Genomic DNA, 19,877 nt, shown 5'->3' on the forward strand with positions numbered 1-19,877 from the left:
ATACTTTTTGGATTTCTTGGATGAATAACCTAGGTAGGGTGAAGGTGTATTTATACTAGAGCCTACACAATCTAGACCTAACAAATCTCAATCTTTTTCCTAAAATATCTAGATCTCTTCTCCTAAAATCAGATATCTTTCCTAAAATCTCTCCTAAAATAAATACACAATGGGCTCGTACAATTATTGGGCTTGACTCTATTGGGCTAGTGATGATTTCAACAGGTTTCTAGGCGCGCCTCCGGTTTGGGCCAAAAGGGAACGAGGCCTAGAGGTGGTGTCCGAGCGCGGCCTGCAAGGTGAGAGCTGCACTCTGGCCGAGACGTCTCGCGAAATGCCGAGGGTCGACCCACGCCTGCCGCTTCGTCTTCCTCGTCCGAAAGTCCCAACGACCCTAATCGCAGAGTTTGGCTACTGTCGCCGGTGGATGCGTGGTCATTCGTCCGTTCTCGGTGGCGCGTTTGCCTCCCCTTGCTCCGAAGTACATTGGCATCCGCTTCTACCTAAAGGAGGCGACCACTCCTAGGGTTTAAGGGAGTCTGAGTGGATCCTGCAAAAATCGCGAGATGATCATCTCTTTAGGGTTGAAATGGTTAGCTTAAATCATTTATTTAGGGATGTTCATTTCATTTATTTAGGATGTTAGGACCACTAAATCAGTTTATTAATTTTAAAAGTCAACCAAGTTGTTTTGTTTTCAATGCAATTGATGTTAGAGTTTCATTTTTAGTTATTTGTTTGTTCACAACATTTGGTATTAGAGCCACATTGCAAGGCCTGATTGTGATAAAAGAAATTGCAGTTTTCTTAAGAAAAAAGAGTGCGCGGTAAGAGATTCAAAGTATGGCAGCTGAAACCAATTTCGTTCAACCGGCAATTCCTATGTATGATGGTTGATCATTGGTCTATACTTGTGAAAAATTTTCTTCACTCAAGAAATATTGCTCTTTGGTGGAGACCAGAATCCTTGCCGCAGCAGAAGAAGTGGAGATTACTGGAGCATAAAAAAAAAAAAAACAATTGTGGACCAAAAGTTGAAAGATTTGAAGGTCAAGAATTACTTGTTCCAAGCCATTGATTGAACTATTTTGGAAACAATCTTTAATAGAGATACTGCCAAACAAATTTGGGACTCTATGAAGCAGACGTGTTCCACAAGAGTCAAAAGAGCACATCTCCAAGCTCTTAAGAAAGAGTTTGAAGTCCTATAGATGAAAGATGACTAAAGTGTTGATGCATATTTTACTCAAACTCTCACCATTGCAAATAAGATGAAAATTCATGGTTAAAACATGAAACAAGTGGTGATTATTGAAAAAAATATTGAGATCAATGACCTCAAGGTTTGATTATGTTATATATTTGATTGAATAGTCTAATAACTTAGACACTTTAACTATCGATGAATTGCAAAGTAGCTTACTAGTACATGAATAAAGACTGAATGGACGTGTAGGTGATGAACAAACACTAAAGGTAACATACGATAATAGAATTGGTGGAAGAAGAGGTGATCGAGCTCGTGAAGCTTTTCGAGGAAGAGGTAGAGGAAGAGGAAGAGGAAGAGGAAGAGGTATACATCCATTCAACAAAACTACAATTGTGTGTTATAAGTGTCATGTTATAATATCAACCCAATAGGGTTAAGCCCAACCACTGTACGACGGATTATATTTATGTTAAGAAAATGATTTAGAGATTTTAGGAATAATTATAAAGGTTGAGAAATTTTAGGAATAGATTGCCTATCATCTAGTATAAATACCCATCCACTCTACTTAGTTCATCATCCCGAGAAATACAAAACACAAAGTGCAGTAGTACTCTATAGAGTATCTTGTAATCTCTTCTCGATTGGTCTTAATAAAGAGTGCGAGTGTTTTCCACAGAGAGTTGTATTCAACAATATGGTATCAGAATGATGTTAGTGTAGGTTATCTGATCTCTTGGAATTCTCAGTATGCTATGTGGTTGCAGTTTTGTCTGATCTTCCACATAAGAAACGATTTCTTGAAATTATTAATGTGTGAGTTTCTTTTGTATCATGAGTAGTCTGTGACTCTGCAAGTCTTGTGTCGAAAGAGCTTGTTTGGTATTACTGAGGTATAGCCAACACGATGGGTGATTTCCAAATCGTTGAGGAATCAAGAAACTCAACAACAACAACTACAATAGGTGGGCAACATGCATGATGTTCTATTTACAAGGACATGATCTTTGGGAGATCGTTGGCGGAAGTGAAACTACGTCGCCAGAGGATGATTTTAACGGCACCTTGTGCAAATGGAGAATCAAAGCAGGCAAAGCAATGCTTGCCTTGAAGACCACAATTGGAGAAGAGATATTAGAGCACATTTGGGATGATAAGACACCAAAAGAAGCATGTGACACGTTTGTGATGTTGTTCTCAAAGAAGAACGATACGAGTCTACAACTTCTAGAGAATAGTTGATATGAACCACGACCAAAGAATTTTCATTCCTCAAGGTCCAATTACAAGGACGAGAGCCAAGAAGCTACAACAAACCTTGTACACTTATATTCAAGCTATGGTGAGCTCATCAAAGGAAATTCTAAAAGACGTTGGAGACTTCACTTATATGTTGTGCAAAGTTGAGATTCAAGAAACAGATGTATTAAATGCACTTTAAGTGGCATGTAGTGAACTCCAGCTGAATTTATGGAACTACTACAAGGATGACTAAGAAACACATTTCATTCATTGCATTATCTAATTATAATTTAAATATTTGTTTATCATATCTAAGCTAGTTTTTAATATAGGCGTTAAGGTTATAAAGTAACTTATCATATTCCATCATTAACTAACCCTTTTAATATGGAGGTTAGGGGTATTTCCCATTTACTAGACAATTTAATTTGGAAGTTATGTGTCACAAAGGTTGTAAAGGTTGTATAAAGCCTTATTTTCTTTCATTAGAGTTCATCACATTTTGGAATTAAACAAAAAAAAGTAGAACTTTTATTTTTTTTAGATTTGTTGAGAGCTAAGATTTTCTTTTCAAATTCTTCTAGAGTCATTCAGGTGGTATTGATCAAACCTCTTGTGGAGTGATTCGAATCATGAGTTTAGAAACGAGTTTTTTTTACTCCTGATATTGATCATCAAGTTAATCTGTTCCATACTTTCCCTTGGGTTGATTCCATATCAATAGTTATTGTCAATTTCACAACGTGACATGACGATAGCTCAGTACTTTCACAAGATTGAGTCAATCTGTCGGGAGATTATTGAATTAGACCCGAAGTCCGCCATTGTAGAATCTCGAATGAAGAGGATTATAATCTATCGATTGCGACCAAAATATAGAAGCTTTATTATTGCTGTACAAGGATGACCTACTCAACCATCACTTGTAGAAGTTCACAACGTGAGTGCGAGAGGTACGTTCATCCTGTTTCAAAATCACGACACAAAAAGTCAATTAGAACGAGAGTAAGTAGAGAATCCGAATGAATTAGAAAATAAGAGTGAACACGAGAGATATGTTTAATGCTAATATTTAATTTTACATGATTGTTTGGGATAATAAATGATACAAACTTTAAATGGATAAAATGTCAAATTTCATTCACGCCCATCAAAAAGGTCTTCAATAAACTAGTCTATTTGGGATTAATATTTTATATAGAGAACGAACAAATTTCATGTATACTTACGGAACTAAAAGTATTCTTATGACTTAGATAATCCTACTCACTCAAGTTTGATTTTTTTTTTAGATAGAGTTTTTGAAAAATTAAAAAATTCAAGTCAATTCACAAATGGACATGTTTTTAGTTAAGTCAAGCCGACTAACAAAAAAAAAAATAGAATTACAATCCAACTCTATCTCATCTTACTTTTATGAAAATTAAAAATATTGAAATTTTTTAAAAATTCTGATAATTGGATGCAATTTAACTCTGAAAATAGAAAATTGGGTTCGGACCAGAGGTTGAATTGTTAGCTTGTGATGATCTAGTTATAGGAGACGAGATGGGCACGCATCTCCATGGATAACGACGCCTTCAACGTCTGTATATCTTTTCTACCTAATTCCTTGATCACTCTGAACATCATTTTTGGGGTGCCCATTTTCTTCTTCAATTCTGCACCTCTCTGCAAGCTACCTACTGCCGCTCTCTTCTGTTCATTTTTTCTTTTCTTTGTACAGCTTCCTTCTCTCCCATGGCTCCTCTTTCCTCTGATTCCATCAACCCCCGAGGTTCTTCAATTCTCCCCTATTTATTTAAACATATGTTTTGATTCAATTTTCGCTCCTTTTTCATGAATGAAATCATGGGCTGGGATCGCCTCTTTGTTATGTTGGCACAGATGTTTGTATTGTGGGTGTTGCTCGTACGCCAATTGGTGCCTTTCTTGGTTCACTTTCATCTTTCTCTGCTACCCAACTCGGTTCTATAGCGATTGAATGTAAGTTTTCTCCGGATTTGAGTACCCTGTTTTAAGATGATATGAATTGAAGAGCGAGGATGCTTACAGGTGCCCTTAAGAGGGCAAATGTTGATCCTTCTCTTGTGCAAGAGGTATTCTTCGGAAATGTTCTCAGTGCAAATTTAGGGCAAGCTCCTGCGAGGCAGGCTGCCTTAGGTGCTGGTATACCAAACTCTGTTATTTGCACCACTATTAATAAAGTCTGTGCATCCGGCATGAAAGGTGTTTCTTCATCTATCAAAATTTTTATTGTATTAGGATAACAGCATTGGTTCTGCAAAAGAACTAACACTTGTTTTTTCTTTCTTTTTTGTTGGCACAGCAACAATGATTGCAGCGCACACGATTCAGTTAGGTATAAATGATGTTGTTGTTTCTGGTGGTATGGAAAGTATGTCTAATGTGCCCAAATATCTCCAACTAAGGTTGGCCCTTTATCCTTCACAACCCCCCAATTATTTTATTTTATTTTAATCACTACTTCTTCTTCTTGTTGTCCTCATAACCTTTAATCCCTGATCATAAAGTATAGTTTAAGAAAACATTATACTTCAATGTAAGAATAAATTCATATATCTGATTGACTATATATTGTTATCAACTAATGCAAATTTCTCTTGCCATAGCTGGAACAGGGTGAGTTTTCCTTAAATGAGAATTATGTCTTTTGTTCATGGAGTATAAATTTTGATTATGTTATGTTTTGTTTATTACTCGCTACTTGTTCTTCTAGGTAATATGTTTATCGTTGTTGAAATATTTACTTTAATTTTCGTTCATCCTTAAAATATATGGTTAGATCACATGTTTAGTCCTTAAACTTTCAAGTTTGTGTCTATTTGGTCTCTAAACCTTTAAAAGTGTCTAATTGGTCCTTGAACTTCACGTTTTGTCTAATAGGTCTTTGAAATTTCAATTTTGTAAATAGGTTCCGGAATTTTTTTTTTATTTTTTTATTTAATTGATCTTATAGATATAAAACTGAATTTTATATCTAATGGGACTTTATACTTTCAATTTTGTACCTAGCACGTTCTTGGATTTTTAAAAAAATGTTGAATAGGTCATTGACCTATTAGACACAAAATTGAAAATTAAGAGGCCTATGGGACACAATACTGAAAGTTTAAGGATCTATTAAATGCTTTTTAAAGAAATTTCTGACTAAATCGACCCGAAGCTGAATTTGTAATTCAACCTAAAAATAATGACCTTATTTTCCACCTCCATTGGAGCCAAAAACCTTGTTTAGTGCATTGCATTGAAATGCACTTTCTCACTCACGGACACATTTATAGAAGAGAAACTAAGCTTTCATTTAGAAGAATGAAATACTTTCTCGCACTAATTTTGTTAGGGGAATAACTACTTCTCATCCTGACTCAAAGTTATGAACAGAAAAGGGTCTCGATTTGGAAATGATACTGTTGTAGATGGTATGCTTAAAGATGGTCTTTGGGATGTTTACAACGACTTTGCGATGGGTGTTTGTGGTGAGATGTGTGCCAGCCAGCACTCCATTACAAGAGAAGATCAGGTAAAGTTTACCAGATAGGTAGTTTCACTCAGTACTATTATTTTTGTTCAAAATCCAATTTGTGAAACCTCGAACTTTTTCAAGCCATCAAGAGCAACTCTTTTGGGATAGGACAAGCCAGCTAGAAACAGTTAGCAATTGAAGTACTCTGATTCTCGTTGAAATGTTTTTTCTTATCTGCTCCTTCAGAAATGATTTATCTATATAACATGTTCAAGTATAAATAAATGATCATATTTATCATACGCATAATCCATTGGGCTAAACTTTTTAGTTTACTGGCTGTTTCAAAGTCTTGTAAATGTCACTTCCTCCTCAATTATTAACATAATCACTTGTTGGGCCTTGTACTAATTTCCGACTGTGAAGGAAGCTAAAATATGAACACAAATATTCAAATTTTCATAACCTATAAGCTTTAAGCTTTTAGCTTCAGGGTGATTTAGCACAATTTAATGACCTTTTTTTAAATTACTCTCTCTTATGTTTATTAATCCCCCTCAATAGGATGCATATGCTATTAAGAGCTTTGAGCGAGGACTTGCAGCACAAAATAATGGTCAATTATCCTGGGAAATAGCTCCGGTAAGATTGCTATTCCGCTCTAAGAAAGTCTATTCTATTATAAATCAGACCTAACTAATTGTTTGAATTTTTTAGGTCAAGGTTCCTTCCGGAAGAGGGAAGCCATCTTCAATTTTTGACAAGGACGAAAGCTTGAGACAGGTAAATTGTCACTAAAAACAGTAAAAAGCACTGAATATTTGTTTTCTTAAAGTAATTAATAAACACCCAGTATTATATGCATACTTGATACTTAGGAAGATGAAGCAAGCTTATCATAGGGAACTAAGGGGATTGACATCAAAATTTTTGCTAGTTGATTGGGAGACATGTTTGAATTTAGAATGAAGCATTTATAAGCAAAAATTGGAGTTTCTTGTTTAGAAATAGGAACTGACTTCAGGTTCCTGCTAAGGTTAGTAAGTTCCGGAAAAAGTTCTTAATGATTTTCAAGGTAGGGGATAGTTTTGTCAGTGGAACTGCAAGTTGTATATGGGGCCATTCATTTTGTGTGAAGGGATTCCAAGAAAGTTGATTGGGTAAGTTGGGGGTCATCTCTCTACTTTTGTCTATATATATATATATATATATATTTTTTTTTTTTTTGAAATTCTGGAAAGGTTACTAGTTTTCTGAAATATTGAGAACTTCCATTTTTCTGAATATGGACCTTTTTGATGCTACATTCTACTTCATTGTCAATCAATTTTCTTGTTCTTGCTAGTTTGATGCTGCAAAACTAAGGAAGCTCAGGCCAAGTTTTAAGGAGGATGGCGGTACTGTTACTGCTGGCAATGCTTCTATCATAAGGTTCTCTTTCTTGTAATTGTATTTTCATATTTTCTGCCAATTAATTTTATATGCTGGTCTTGAAGAGATTTGATACAAAATAATGTGTCTTAATTATGCCACAAAAACTTCATGGTGGATGACAAGATTTTACCATACATGTTTGGATTTAGGGAGGTTTCATTGTATTTTTCAATTTTAGAGTATTATTTTTAAGGTTTTAAGTTTTATTTTCAAGGCTATAAATATCCGATCATGTTGTTGCTTTAGTATGAAGATTTTGGATATTAAAATGAAAGTTGTATATTATGCTTCTCAAGCCATGAGCTTGTTCCTTTACCTTTCTTGTGTTTAGATTTGCACCTAGAGTTATTCAAGTAGTCTTGATCAAGTTATCTTGTAAATTAATTCAAATCACGAGTTTAGAAACAAGTATTTTTTACTCTTGATCTTGATCATTAAGGTAATCCGTATCAAAACATTCTCTTAGGTTGATTCCTTATCATTTTTGAGGTTCTTGGATAATTTATTTCGAAAGATCTTGTTCTTCAACAAGGTTGTTAGATCAAATCCCAAGAGTTTTATAACAAGATCACTAATGTTTCTAAGGTGTTTCTTGAGCTGAACTGAATGCAGAAATGCATGACCATCAATGTTATTTGTTTATTTATTTGCTATTGAGTGAATTTTTTTAGAGCACATGATTTGGTAAGTTATGGAAAGACATGGTAGTATCAGTGGGTTTGTTTATTCCAGCGACTGATTTGTGAAGTACCTAGGCTAAGAAATTTACTTTCACTTTCCGTTGATGCCAAAGAGAGAACATTTTTAGGCAGCTGCATTATTTTTTATTATTTGATCTTGAACAGTGATGGTGCTGCTGCTTTAGTGCTGGTGAGTGGGAAGAAGGCGGTCGAACTCGGTTTAGAAATAATTGCCGTAATTAAAGGATACGCTGATGCAGCTCAGGTAATTAAGTTCTTGATGTTATTATCCTTCATACTGGAGAAAGATCATGTGGCTTACAGAAAAAATGACTACCAGGCGCCTGAATTATTTACAACGGCTCCAGCCCTTTCAATTCCAAAAGCTATCTCAAATGCTGGTTTACATGCTTCTCAAATTGATTATTATGAAATAAATGAAGCCTTTTCCGTAAGAACTTGTGCTTCATTTACTGCTATTGCATTTTCTTGTTCATCATGCATGATCTTGTTGTTAAGTTGCTCTAATTTTTCTCTTCAGGTTGTGGCTCTTGCTAATCAGAAGCTGCTTGGTCTTGATCCTGTGAGTCTTTTTTGTCATTTATTAAGTTCATCACCCATTTGGTATTCTTCAGAGTTCAACTAATTGTGTGCTGTTGTCCGGTAATGGTTAGTTTAGCAATCTGGTCGTTGATACATAAAGTAGGTTGTTGGACATGTCTTTTGTTACATGGTCGCCGAGCTCACTCCGCTGTCCGTTTTTGCTAGTGTTCGCTTGCATTTTTCTGTCCACTTCAGGAATTCTCATGAAAAAAGAAATTGAATTGGAACGTTTTCTTTCCGACATATGTCTTCTTTTTTTAATCTTTGGAGTTCATGGCAGTAGGGTATGTGAATTTTATTCAATTTTGGGTGGACTGTTGGCGCAAAAGGTCCTCTTCTTTCTTTTTTTCCCTTGTCCCTGTGGTTTTTCCTTCTTATGTCCATCATTTCAAATTTCCGCTCCTGTCTGGATTTCAAGCTTTCAAGTATCGTTAGAATCTTGAGTGTAGAGAGTTTTCTCTTGTAATTTTTTTCTGAAATGCTTTGTTTCCTCCCAGAAGAAATCAAAGCTCTTTGCTCAGCTTGTTGCTCATGGAGGATTGATATTATGAACGTTATTTAGGTTTCAAGTTATGAGCCGTTGTCTTGTTTTATACTGACACATCAATTTGTTTGTGATTTCTTATTTCGTGCGTGTGGTTGAATGCAGGATAGAGTTAATGTTCACGGGGGAGCTGTATCTTTGGGACACCCATTGGGATGTAGCGGAGCTCGGATTTTGGTCACATTGTTAGGGGTAATTTCTGTTACTCTCCGCAGACTGGATAGTAGTAGAGAGCTCAAATCTTGGTTACATTGTTAGAGATAAAATTCTTGATGTCTCCTTTTCTTTCTCTCTTCAATATTTCTCCTCATGTTTCCTTTAGTACCCATAATCTTGAGAGACTGAGACAGGGTGTGAGATCCCCACATCAGTTGGGGAGGAGAACGAAACACCCTTTATAAGGGTGTGGAAACCTCTCCCTAGCAAACGTGTTTTAAAAACCTTGAGGGGAAGCCCTAAAGGGAAAGCCCAAAGAGACAATATCGATATGCTAGCAATGGGCTTAGGCCGTTACAAACGGTATTAGAGCTAGACATTGAACGATGTGCCAGCGAAGAAGCTGAGCCCCGAAGGAGGCGGACACGAGACAATGTGCCAGGAAGGATGCTGGGCCCCAAAAGGGGTGGATTTGGTGGGGTCCCACATTGATTGGATAAAGGAACGAGTGTTAGCGAGAACGTTGGGCACCGAAGGGGGGTGGATTATGAGATCCCACATCAGTTGGAGAGGAGAACACCTTTATAAGGGTGTTGAAATCTCTCCCTAGCAGACATGTTTTAAAAACCTCGAGGGGAAGCCTGAAAGGGAAAGCCCAAAGAGAACGATATCTGCTAGCGGTTGGTTTGGATCGTTACACTCGGAGTACCATATCTTATAGGGGTTGCAATCTTATAGAATAAGTATGTTTGAAACAGGTACTAAGACAGAGAAATGGGAAGTATGGGGTTGGTGCTGTGTGCAATGGTGGTGGAGGAGCATCCGCTCTTGTGGTTGAACTCATGTAAGCTCTTTTAAAAAGCGGCTTACAACAATAGTGCCTTTGGTTCTGTATTACAATAGCCATATGTTTGAACATTCTGCATTTTGTTCCTTATGACTGTCCTGCAGGCCTGGCGCTAGAGTTCGACACTCCAAGCTGTGATCCAAATTGGCCCTCTCAAAAGACATATGGCAGTTCACTATTTCTCCCCTTCTACACTTGAAGAAAGAGGTCGAGTTATTCACTGTTATCATATTTAATACACCAAAATGCTCTCTTTTTATTACATTGCCTCTATTGAGTGATAGAAAGAATTTGGGTCTGTTATGTTTGTCAATTTCTCGGCCATCTCTACACAATAAAAAAGATGGGTCAGCCATAGATATGTAGGTTTAGTTCATGGGATAATGGACTTAGTATGTAGGTTTATTAGGGGTCAGACACAATAATCAAACCAAAGTATATCCATGCCCTCCTTCAAGCAATGTCGGGATACTTAGTATTAGAATTCTTAAGGTGTTCTCACTAAAAAAAATAATGGGTGTGACAGTGTACCGCCCCTAATATTCTTTAATCTAAGACTTCCATGGCCTTTGCTGCGTTCACTGTCAACCATGCATGGGAGCCTTGCCCTTACTTGAAAATATAGGTAGCACGTGGCTTGGGTATTAATACCCAGTAAGTTGCCCCACTGTTGAGGTTAAGTATACAATATACAAGCAGTTCACACACAGCACAATCACAAGTAGAGAAAAGCAAACATGTGAGGGGTTGTCTTCCATTCCCTTTTTGCATGGCCTTAGGCCCTGGTTTTATCCGGGTAGAGTGGATACGTGGTATTTCTTCACGCACGACCCACGTATGTCAACGTGGGCCCACCAGTCGGGTTCGTACACTAACCTCTTGGGCCTCGCTTGGTCAGGTACGCATGACATACGCTATCGGACGACATGAAAAAGGAGGAGGCCTGCATGATATCATAGCGAGCATAATATCGAGTGTACGCGTCCGTACCATCATTACATAACATGGCGGTAACCCTATGCATAAGACTCAACATGCATGGGGTCACTAACACCTACCCCCATGGCATTACACATACATTGTTTCATTTCCCTCGTTGCGTTACATAGCGTGACTTAATGGAACATTATATGAGTGTATTGTAGTACACCAGTCAACACATCCATGACACGTAAAATTCCCAACACATTCATGACATGCCAATCAATTTCATGCATACAGGGTAAAACAATTAAGGGCAACAACATCACATATATGAGCATGACATACATAACATTTCACCTAGGCGGTGCGTCCATTGCTTTGTCTTTCTTGCTCGAGAGTCTCGACGAACCCTAATCGCGGGACCTGACTACTGTCGCTGGTGAGATCGTCGTTGTTCGTTTGTCCCAGGCGGTGCGTCTGTCCTCCTTGTCTTGACGTACCTCGACGTTGGTTCACTCCCACCTAAGGCTCACAAACGTCCGAAGTCTTGCGGCGTTATCGATCCTCCACCTCAATCTTATTGCTTCTCTCTCACGGTACAACAATGACTCAACAGAAGGGCAGCTACTTAGATACCCTAGAGTTTAATGTGGGGGCTCAAGGAAATAGTACGTTCTCTCAGCAACCCTCACTAAAAATCGCGAGATTTTTGGCGTTTCATTTTTTTTTTTACTGGAACACGTATCATTACATCACCCCCTTGAGAAGGACTTTCGTCCTTGAAAGGTTTTCATCCAAGAACTCTGGGTACTTCTCCCTCATCTCATCCTCTCTCATCTCATCCTCTCGTTCCCATGTGGCCTCCTCGGCTGACTAGTTCCCCCACCACACCTTGACAAATGCAATTTCCCTAGTGCGCAAAGTCTTTATCTTGCGAGCCAGGATCCCCACCGATTTCTCCTCATAGATTAAGTCTTCGGTTATGTCTAGAGCCGAATAATCTATCACATGCGTGGGGTTCGCTAGGTACTTGCGAAGTGCCGATACATGGAACACGTGTATGGTTGAGAGGGACGGGGTAGGGGTAACCTATACGCAACGGGTCCAATTCGCTCCAAAATTTCAAAGGGTCTTATGAAGCGCAGACCTAGTTTGCCCTTGCGTCCGAACCTTAGAATGCCCTTCATGGGGGTCACCTTCAGGAATACCATGTCGCCTACTTCGAACTCCAAGTCTCTTCGTCTCAAGTCCGCGTAACTCTGAGCGGTGCGCATTCTCCCCCTGATCTGTTGCATAGCCTCATTCTTGACTTGGACCAGCTCCAGACCCACTAGTTCCCATTCTCCTACTTCGCCCCAACATAATGGTGTCCTACACCGCTTTCCATACAATGCCTCATACGATGCCATGTCAATTGTCACTTGATAGCTGTTACTATAAGTGAATTCCATAAGGTGCAACTTCGAGTCCCAACTCCCGGTAAAATAAAGTACACAGGCCCCTAGCATGTCCTTTAGAATTTGGTTCAAGAAGTCTGTTCATCGGTCTGCGGGTGAAATGTTGTGCTGAAGTCCAGTTGAGTGCCCAACGCTTTCTAGAGTCCACGCCAAAATGCTGAAGTAAAACATGGGTCTCGGTCTGTTACAATCGACACGGGAACCTCATGTAATCTGACAATTTCCTTCATGTACAGTTGTGCCCAATTGTCCACTTAGGTGGCCTTGCCGGGGAGGAAATGTGTTGACTTTGTCAATCTGTCCACGATCACCCATATGATCGTGTAACCCTTCAACGTCTTAGGTAGGCCCACTATGAAATCTAGGACAATGTTCTCCCACTTCCATTCTGGTATATTGAGAGGTTGTAGTAACCCCACTAGTCTCTGTCTAGGTGCCTTGACTTGTTGGCAAACCAGGCATCTGTTGACGAACTTTGCAATATCCTTTTTCATACCACATCACTAGAAGTGGGGTTTGATATCCTGATATATTTTTGTACCGCCAGGGTGCATGCCGAATGAGGAGTTATATGTCTCCTTCAAATATCTCACCTCTCAATCCCTCTATTGCCGGTACACACAAGCAACCTTGGTACAATAACCTACCATCTGCTGACTTGGAGTACCCACCAACTGGTTCTGTCAACATTTCATTTAGTACCCTCGCTAAACCCGAGTCTCTTGCCTGCGCCTCAACGATTCTCTGTCGAAGAGTGGGTTATACAGTTAGTCGAGCCAGTTGTGCCTTAATACCTTCCAGTGCTACTGCTATTTCAGCTCGCTCAAAATCTTCCTGCACCTTGGGCTCTTTCGTGATTAGTGCCGATGAATGCGTTGTCTTCCTATTTTGGGCGTTTGCAACCACATTGGCCTTCTGATCGCTTGTATCGTCTATGATAAAATGATGTAAAATTCACAATAATAAGTGCATGTATACACTTTCATAAGTAACAAGTAATAAGTAAATTATCGATTCCATAGGAAACTTATCTTTTTTGTTTAATTTTATAGCTGGAAATTAAGTGAATTTTTTGGTAACATTCAAATGGGTGTTGTAATTTTAACTACTTAAACAAAACCAAAATAGAGTGACATCGAAAAATAGAAAATGATGAGAAAATCAACTATAATGAAGAAGGTTCAGCTAAGAGAGATTAAATAAATAAGTTGTTGAATTTTATGGTAGATTTTGGTTTCTTTTAATAGATTCCTAAAGCCCACTTCGGAGGGTCATGAATGGTGATTATTTTCATAATGGTTGTAACTTCTATTAATAAGATTTCTAACCCTTCTATTAGCCTTCAAGTCTTCTTGAATAATTATTTCTAACCCTTCTATTAGCCTTCAAGTCTCCTTGCTGGAACTAGAGTATTAAAGAGGATTTCATTGCTTCCCCTCTTCTACCGAATAAGAGAACAACTATGTATGTAAAGTAACTAATTAAACACACGTAAATCATCAACAAAAACTCTTTAATAAACTAAAATCATACCGTCAACATACTTAAACTATATAAAACTCTCTCGCCTCCCCTATAAAGTTTAACTCTCCATACAAACTGAATTAAACATAGAAATTCACATCTCAATCACGTAGAATTGATGGAATAAGAAAAGAGAATAAGGAAATAGAGAGTTATCCCGGTTTGTTGCCATTCGTCAATGAAAGTTTCCTTCTCTTGAGCTCTCACGTCCACCTCTTTGCCTTAATCAATCCCTGTTGGTCTCCTTTTCCTTCTGCTGTCAACAGCTGTTGGATTAGGGTTTTTTTTTTCTTCTCTAGTTTCACAGTAGTTCATTTCAGCAGAGACTTCTACTATGTAATTCGATTTTTCTCCAAAGTGTGTCTCCCTCTCTTGGTCTTCTTTTTCCTTTTATATTGAGCATAGGTTCCTCTTTAGGGCTGAAAAGGAATAAGTTGTCCACATAGAATGTTCCTTAGTGGATAGTCAATGACCCACTTGGACGGCTGATGTGGATTTAAAATTTCTATGTCATCCTCCATTTATTTACAGATTTGCTACTCCCTCATAGTTTAGCACAAATGTTTGAAATTTTACCACATAACTCAATTAAATGTACAATTAAGATCAATTTATGTCAAATTATATTATTTTTCATGTTGGACCGCAATAAATGATTTCATGTTCACTAAGTAGAATAAATGAGGTAATAAATGAGAAAATGGTGAATAAGAGTGCAATATTAAATACAAAAAAACTTGATATGACTTTACTTTTAGAGAGTTATCAGGGTGGTACTGGATATCTATGTCATAATCCTTGACTAGTTCTAGCCATCGTCGTTGTCTCATATTCAACTCTTTTTGGGTGAAGAAATATTTCAGGCTCTTATGGTCGGTATAAATCTGAGTCCTCTCCCCATACAGATAATGTCGTCATATCTTTAATGCAAAGACTACTGCTGCTAGGTCCAAGTCATGCATGGGATAATTCTTTTCATAGTCCTTCAGTTGTCTGGATGCGTAGGAAATAACCTTTCCGCATTGCATTAACACGCATCCCAGGCCCTTCTTGGAAGCATCACTGAAAATGACGTAGTTCCCTGTACCATCAGGTATTGTGAGCACGAGTGCAGTCACCAGTCGATCCTTCAGTTCTCGAAAGCTTGTCTCACACTCCTCGGTCCAGATGAACGTCGTAGCCTTTCGAGTCAATTGCGAGAAGGGTGCCACTATTTTGGAAACTAGTTCGTGAGGAAAGAGGAATTTGAACTACAAAAGGTTAGTATTCAAACTCATCGAGTCTTAATGCTTTTGAACATGCTAGCTAATTTATTATAATTGATGTACTTAGAGTGCCTAAGATTCAAATTGCTTTCGCATGTGTTATATTAACACCATCACTTGTTTTTTATCGTGATCTGATGCTAACCCGACCGAAGGTCAATCTTTGAAAACACTGTGGCCTCTCTAAGCTGGTCAAACAAGTCCCGATGCGTGGGAGGGGATACCTATTCTTCATCGTCCTCTTATTCAGTTCCATGTAATCGATACACAAGCGTATGGAACCATCCTTTTTCTTGACGAATAACACCGGCGCACCCCAAGGCAACACACTAGGTCTAATAAACCCCTTGTTTAGCCACTCTTATAGTTGGATCTTGAGTTCTTTCAGCTCCGCTGGTGCCATGCAGTACGGGGCCATGGATATAGGGTCGGTTCCTAGTTCCAGTTCTATAGCATAATCGACATCTTAGGATGGAGGGATCCCTAGCAAGTTTGGGAACACATTTGGGAACTCATTCACTACAGGCAACGTGGTTAGGGAGACTCCTCTTTCTTTGATCTTTGCCACGCTAGCTAGTATCACCTAGGCTCCGTGCTGGATCAGCTTCTTCGCCTTCATCATTGATATCACCTTGGACATTGTGCCCAGACTTGTGCCCTTGAATTTGAATCTGGTCCTGAACAGTGGCATGAAAATAACCTCCTTCTTATGACAATCTATGCTAGTATGGTTTTCCGCTAACTAGTCCATGACCAAGATTACATCAAACACGGTCATATCGACCACCATTAAGTTTACGCCCAAGCTAATCCCTAATACTACTACGTGACCATTCCTTACCCTATAGGCGGCTACCATATCCACCCATGCTGGGGTGGCTACTAAAAAATCATGTAACAAGGGTTCTAATACGATTCTTGCTTAACTAACAAAATCAGTGGAAATAAAGGAGTGTATAGACCCCGAGTCAAACAACGTCAGAGCAAAGTGACCAAGGACGGATAGTGTACCTATCACCGCCATATCTGGGTTTTTAGCGTCCCTGTTGGTGGAGGCATAGGCTCTCACTGGAGGACAGTTCTGAGTGGGGGCATTCACTATGCGTAGTGGTCTCTACTGACCCCCGACGTTATTGGCGCAACCTCCTGGACAATCCCTGGCCAAGTGACCCTCCTTTCCGTTTCGGAAGCATGCTCCAGAGCAAGCCAAGCACTGACCCCAATGGTTCTTCCGACACTCGTTGCACTTGGGTCTATCGTCTACTTTGCTTTCTCTTCCCTGCTGCCCTCGCCTGGAATCGCAACTCCGTCTATTTGGTCATCTCGGTGGCGGCGATGAGGATGAATTACGACAGTCATCACAATCACGGCATCGTCTGTGTCTATCAGTCGATGAACAGGATTCGTGATGATCATCTCGGTCACTGCATCATTTTTGTCTTTGGGTCAATGAGCGGGATTCGCTCGGTCCATCGGTCCCCTCCATGGCCCGTGCTACTCTTAGAGAGTTAGCTTAAGTCGTAAGCGCTATCACCTCAACCACGTTACGAATCTTCCTGTCCAACCCCAGCACAAACCGGCAGGCTGTCATGTAGTCAGTGTCTACCAAATCCGGGGCAAAGCATTTCAACTTGGTGAACTCTTTGGCGTAGTCAGTAACCGAATGCTCTCTCTGCTTCAGGTGGGTGAATTCTTTATGTTTGCGGATCTGGACGTCCTTTAGGTAGTACGCCTCTACAAATGCCTCCTTAAATTCTGTCTATGAGATTTAACCCTCAGGTCTGATAAGCTCTTGGGTGGATCCCCACCATACTTGAGCATCGGCACGCAGCATGAATGTTGTGCATTCCACCTTTTGGTCTTCGGGATAGTTTGTCAGCCTGAATACGGTCCCTATGGAACTCAGCCACAACTGTGCCTTTGTCGGGTCATCGGAAGTTCCCTTGAAGGTTTGTGGGTCGCCACTCTTAAAATCTTGCAAGCACCTGGCCTCCCTGGTAGAGGCTGAGTCGTTAGTTGACTGATCACCGAACAGGTTTCGTACTATGATCTGCAATACGTCTACCAATTTCGCCGCCAAGTCTCAGGCGGTCGCTGGTGGCAGGAACGTCATCGCTTCGGGCTCTTCCACGGAGTTCTCACGGTCTGAACCTCGTCCTCTTCCACCTCTCCCTCTACCCTTAAGTGGGGGGTCATCCCCTAGTACTTCCTCCTCGCGTCCGGGGTGGCATATCTAAACATAGTAATAACTATGGGGTTACATACTAATCTATCAGCTTCTATAAACAATCACAATGACATAAGCCACGTACACATACACCCATATATTTGTCACATTATGGAACATACTAAAATCGAGACATGAAAGCGTACAAACCATAATTCTTCCTTATAATATACACATATATCTGACGGTGACGGTGTGGTTGCTAGAGGACCAGGGAAGTACCTTAGGCCTACCTCGTAGACCAGTCTACAAGATCTATAACCTAGTGCTCTGATACAGACTGTAACGTCCCTAATTTTCTTTAACCTAATTAGCGACGTTGCCTTGCATTCATATGACAAAAGTACGAAAATTCATATAAGACAACTTCAATAGACATGTTCATTATTATAAGTAGTTCGTAACTGGAAAATCAATAGCGACGACCTAACTGGGAATATCAATCAACAACTAACTAGGAGAAACAATTGCAAATAGCTATTATTTGAAAGAGTCTTAATAAGATGCCTACGGCACTACGAGCCCTCTCTAAGATTTCCATGGCCTTCACAGCGTTCACCGTCAGCCATACATGGGAGCCTTGTCCTTACCTGAAAATATAGGTAGCAAGTGACTTGAGTATTATATAAAATACATAGTAAGTTGTCCCACTATTGGGGTTAAGCATACAATACACATTCAGGACACAAGCAGTTCACACACAGCACGCATGCACAATCACAAGCAGAGAAAAGCAAACATGAGGGGCTAATGTTGTTACTATAACACGTGCATGAGCAATTTGGATCTTAGGTACTCTAAGTACATCAATTATAGTAAATTTGATGGTGTTAATATAACACATGCGGAAGCAATTTGGATCTTAGGCACTTTTAGAACATCAATTATAGTAAATAACTAGCATGTTCCTAAGTATTAAAACTTAATGAGTTTGAATACTAACCTTTTGTAGTTCAAATTTCTTTTTCCTCACGAACCGGTTTCGAACCACCACTAGTGTCTTCTCCACTATCCTCTAGCCTTAGAACGGGATTGTGGAATCCGGTGAGTGACTAAACTTGGGAGGGATTTTGTATATATGAAGAGAGTGTTTGTGAGAGGTTTTTCACCATAGAAGAAACCTTTCATGTTTTATGATCACTCTATTTATATAGTCATGTTTGCATGTTCATGCAAATTTGAGATCACCAAAATTTGACACTCAAAATTTCACTCAAATTTGTGGGGTTTATTTAGAAAGCATGCCAGTTTGGTTAAACCAAATTTTGACACCTCAAAATTTTGCTAATATAGATTTTTACATTAAATGAAGTCAACATTTTGACTTTCTTCATTTTGATTCAACAATCAATTTGAATTATTAATTTCAAATTAAAGTAATATTAAATGATTAATTAAACTATTTAATTAATATTTAATATTAATTCAAATGTCAATCTCAATTAATTTCGACACATATTTGATTAAGATATTTCAATCTTATTTAAATATTTCAGATTTTCTCTTTTTGTTTAATTCGTAAATAAAACAAAAATGCGGTTAAATATATCGTATATATGTAGCGCATTCTCCCTAATTTGAATTCGAACATTTCGAACTCACTCGTCACATTGTTCTATGGTTTAGTTCGATATGAGCTAGCAAAGGGACCTAATGGACCTATAAATCATGGGCTCCAACGATCCAAGATTAACTGGTTAAACTCATTAACCTTGTTAACCAACTTTCGTTAAGTACTGTCCACTATAGCCTAGTAGTTGCACTCCCCTCACTATAGATATATTTCTGTCCATTTGATATAACCATGATTAGTAAGTCGATCATTCACAGATTGTTCGTAACTAGAGCTGGGTCAATTTACTGTTTTACCCCTAAAGTTACTTCTTGTTTCTTATGTCTCACCGATCCTCTAATGAACAATTGGTTTGTGGTCCAACCAGTAAACCGAATCCCTCTTAGGCCAATGAGAGGGTGGGGCCCCTTGTTCAAGACTTGGAGTCAGTAATTAAGAAAACTACCTCTCTTCTATCCCTAAAAGTGGGTAGGAGTGAATTCCATTTTGCACCCCACGTCCCCAGCCATTTACCCAGTCTTACCCCTGAAATGGGAGGTCTATTGAATCAGCGAACTTGAACCACTTGGGTAGGCATTTGCACCCCACGTTCCCAGCCATTTACCTAGTCTTACCCCTGAAATGGGAGGCCTATTGAGTCGGCAAACTTGAGTCACTCTCACCCATGCTAATCTAAGGATAATTTCGAATAAACAGGAGTTCAT

The 19,877-nt window shown here is 39.0% G+C and overlaps 1 protein-coding gene across 2 annotated transcripts in view; it reads left to right on the top strand.

The window, feature by feature from the left end:
* Positions 1 to 3,976: 3,976 nt before the first annotated feature.
* LOC111471655 (acetyl-CoA acetyltransferase, cytosolic 1-like) overlaps positions 3,977 to 19,877 on the top strand; it is a 21,897-nt gene continuing 5,996 nt past the window's right edge. The window contains exons 1-15 of one of the 2 annotated variants that reach the window (XM_023117371.1): positions 3,977 to 4,086; positions 4,159 to 4,229; positions 4,340 to 4,438; positions 4,508 to 4,681; positions 4,782 to 4,884; positions 5,858 to 5,996; positions 6,504 to 6,581; positions 6,657 to 6,722; positions 7,285 to 7,370; positions 8,219 to 8,318; positions 8,394 to 8,504; positions 8,595 to 8,636; positions 9,306 to 9,392; positions 10,115 to 10,200; positions 10,308 to 10,722. In XM_023117371.1, the coding sequence (XP_022973139.1) occupies positions 4,193 to 4,229; positions 4,340 to 4,438; positions 4,508 to 4,681; positions 4,782 to 4,884; positions 5,858 to 5,996; positions 6,504 to 6,581; positions 6,657 to 6,722; positions 7,285 to 7,370; positions 8,219 to 8,318; positions 8,394 to 8,504; positions 8,595 to 8,636; positions 9,306 to 9,392; positions 10,115 to 10,200; positions 10,308 to 10,341 (1,242 nt within the window). In that variant the 5' untranslated portion in view covers positions 3,977 to 4,086; positions 4,159 to 4,192 and the 3' untranslated portion in view covers positions 10,342 to 10,722. The other variant, XM_023117370.1, reaches the window with a different exon arrangement.

Source organism: Cucurbita maxima, unplaced genomic scaffold, assembly GCF_002738345.1.
Source record: "Cucurbita maxima cultivar Rimu unplaced genomic scaffold, Cmax_1.0 Cma_Scf00054, whole genome shotgun sequence".
Lineage (NCBI taxonomy): Eukaryota > Viridiplantae > Streptophyta > Magnoliopsida > Cucurbitales > Cucurbitaceae > Cucurbita > Cucurbita maxima.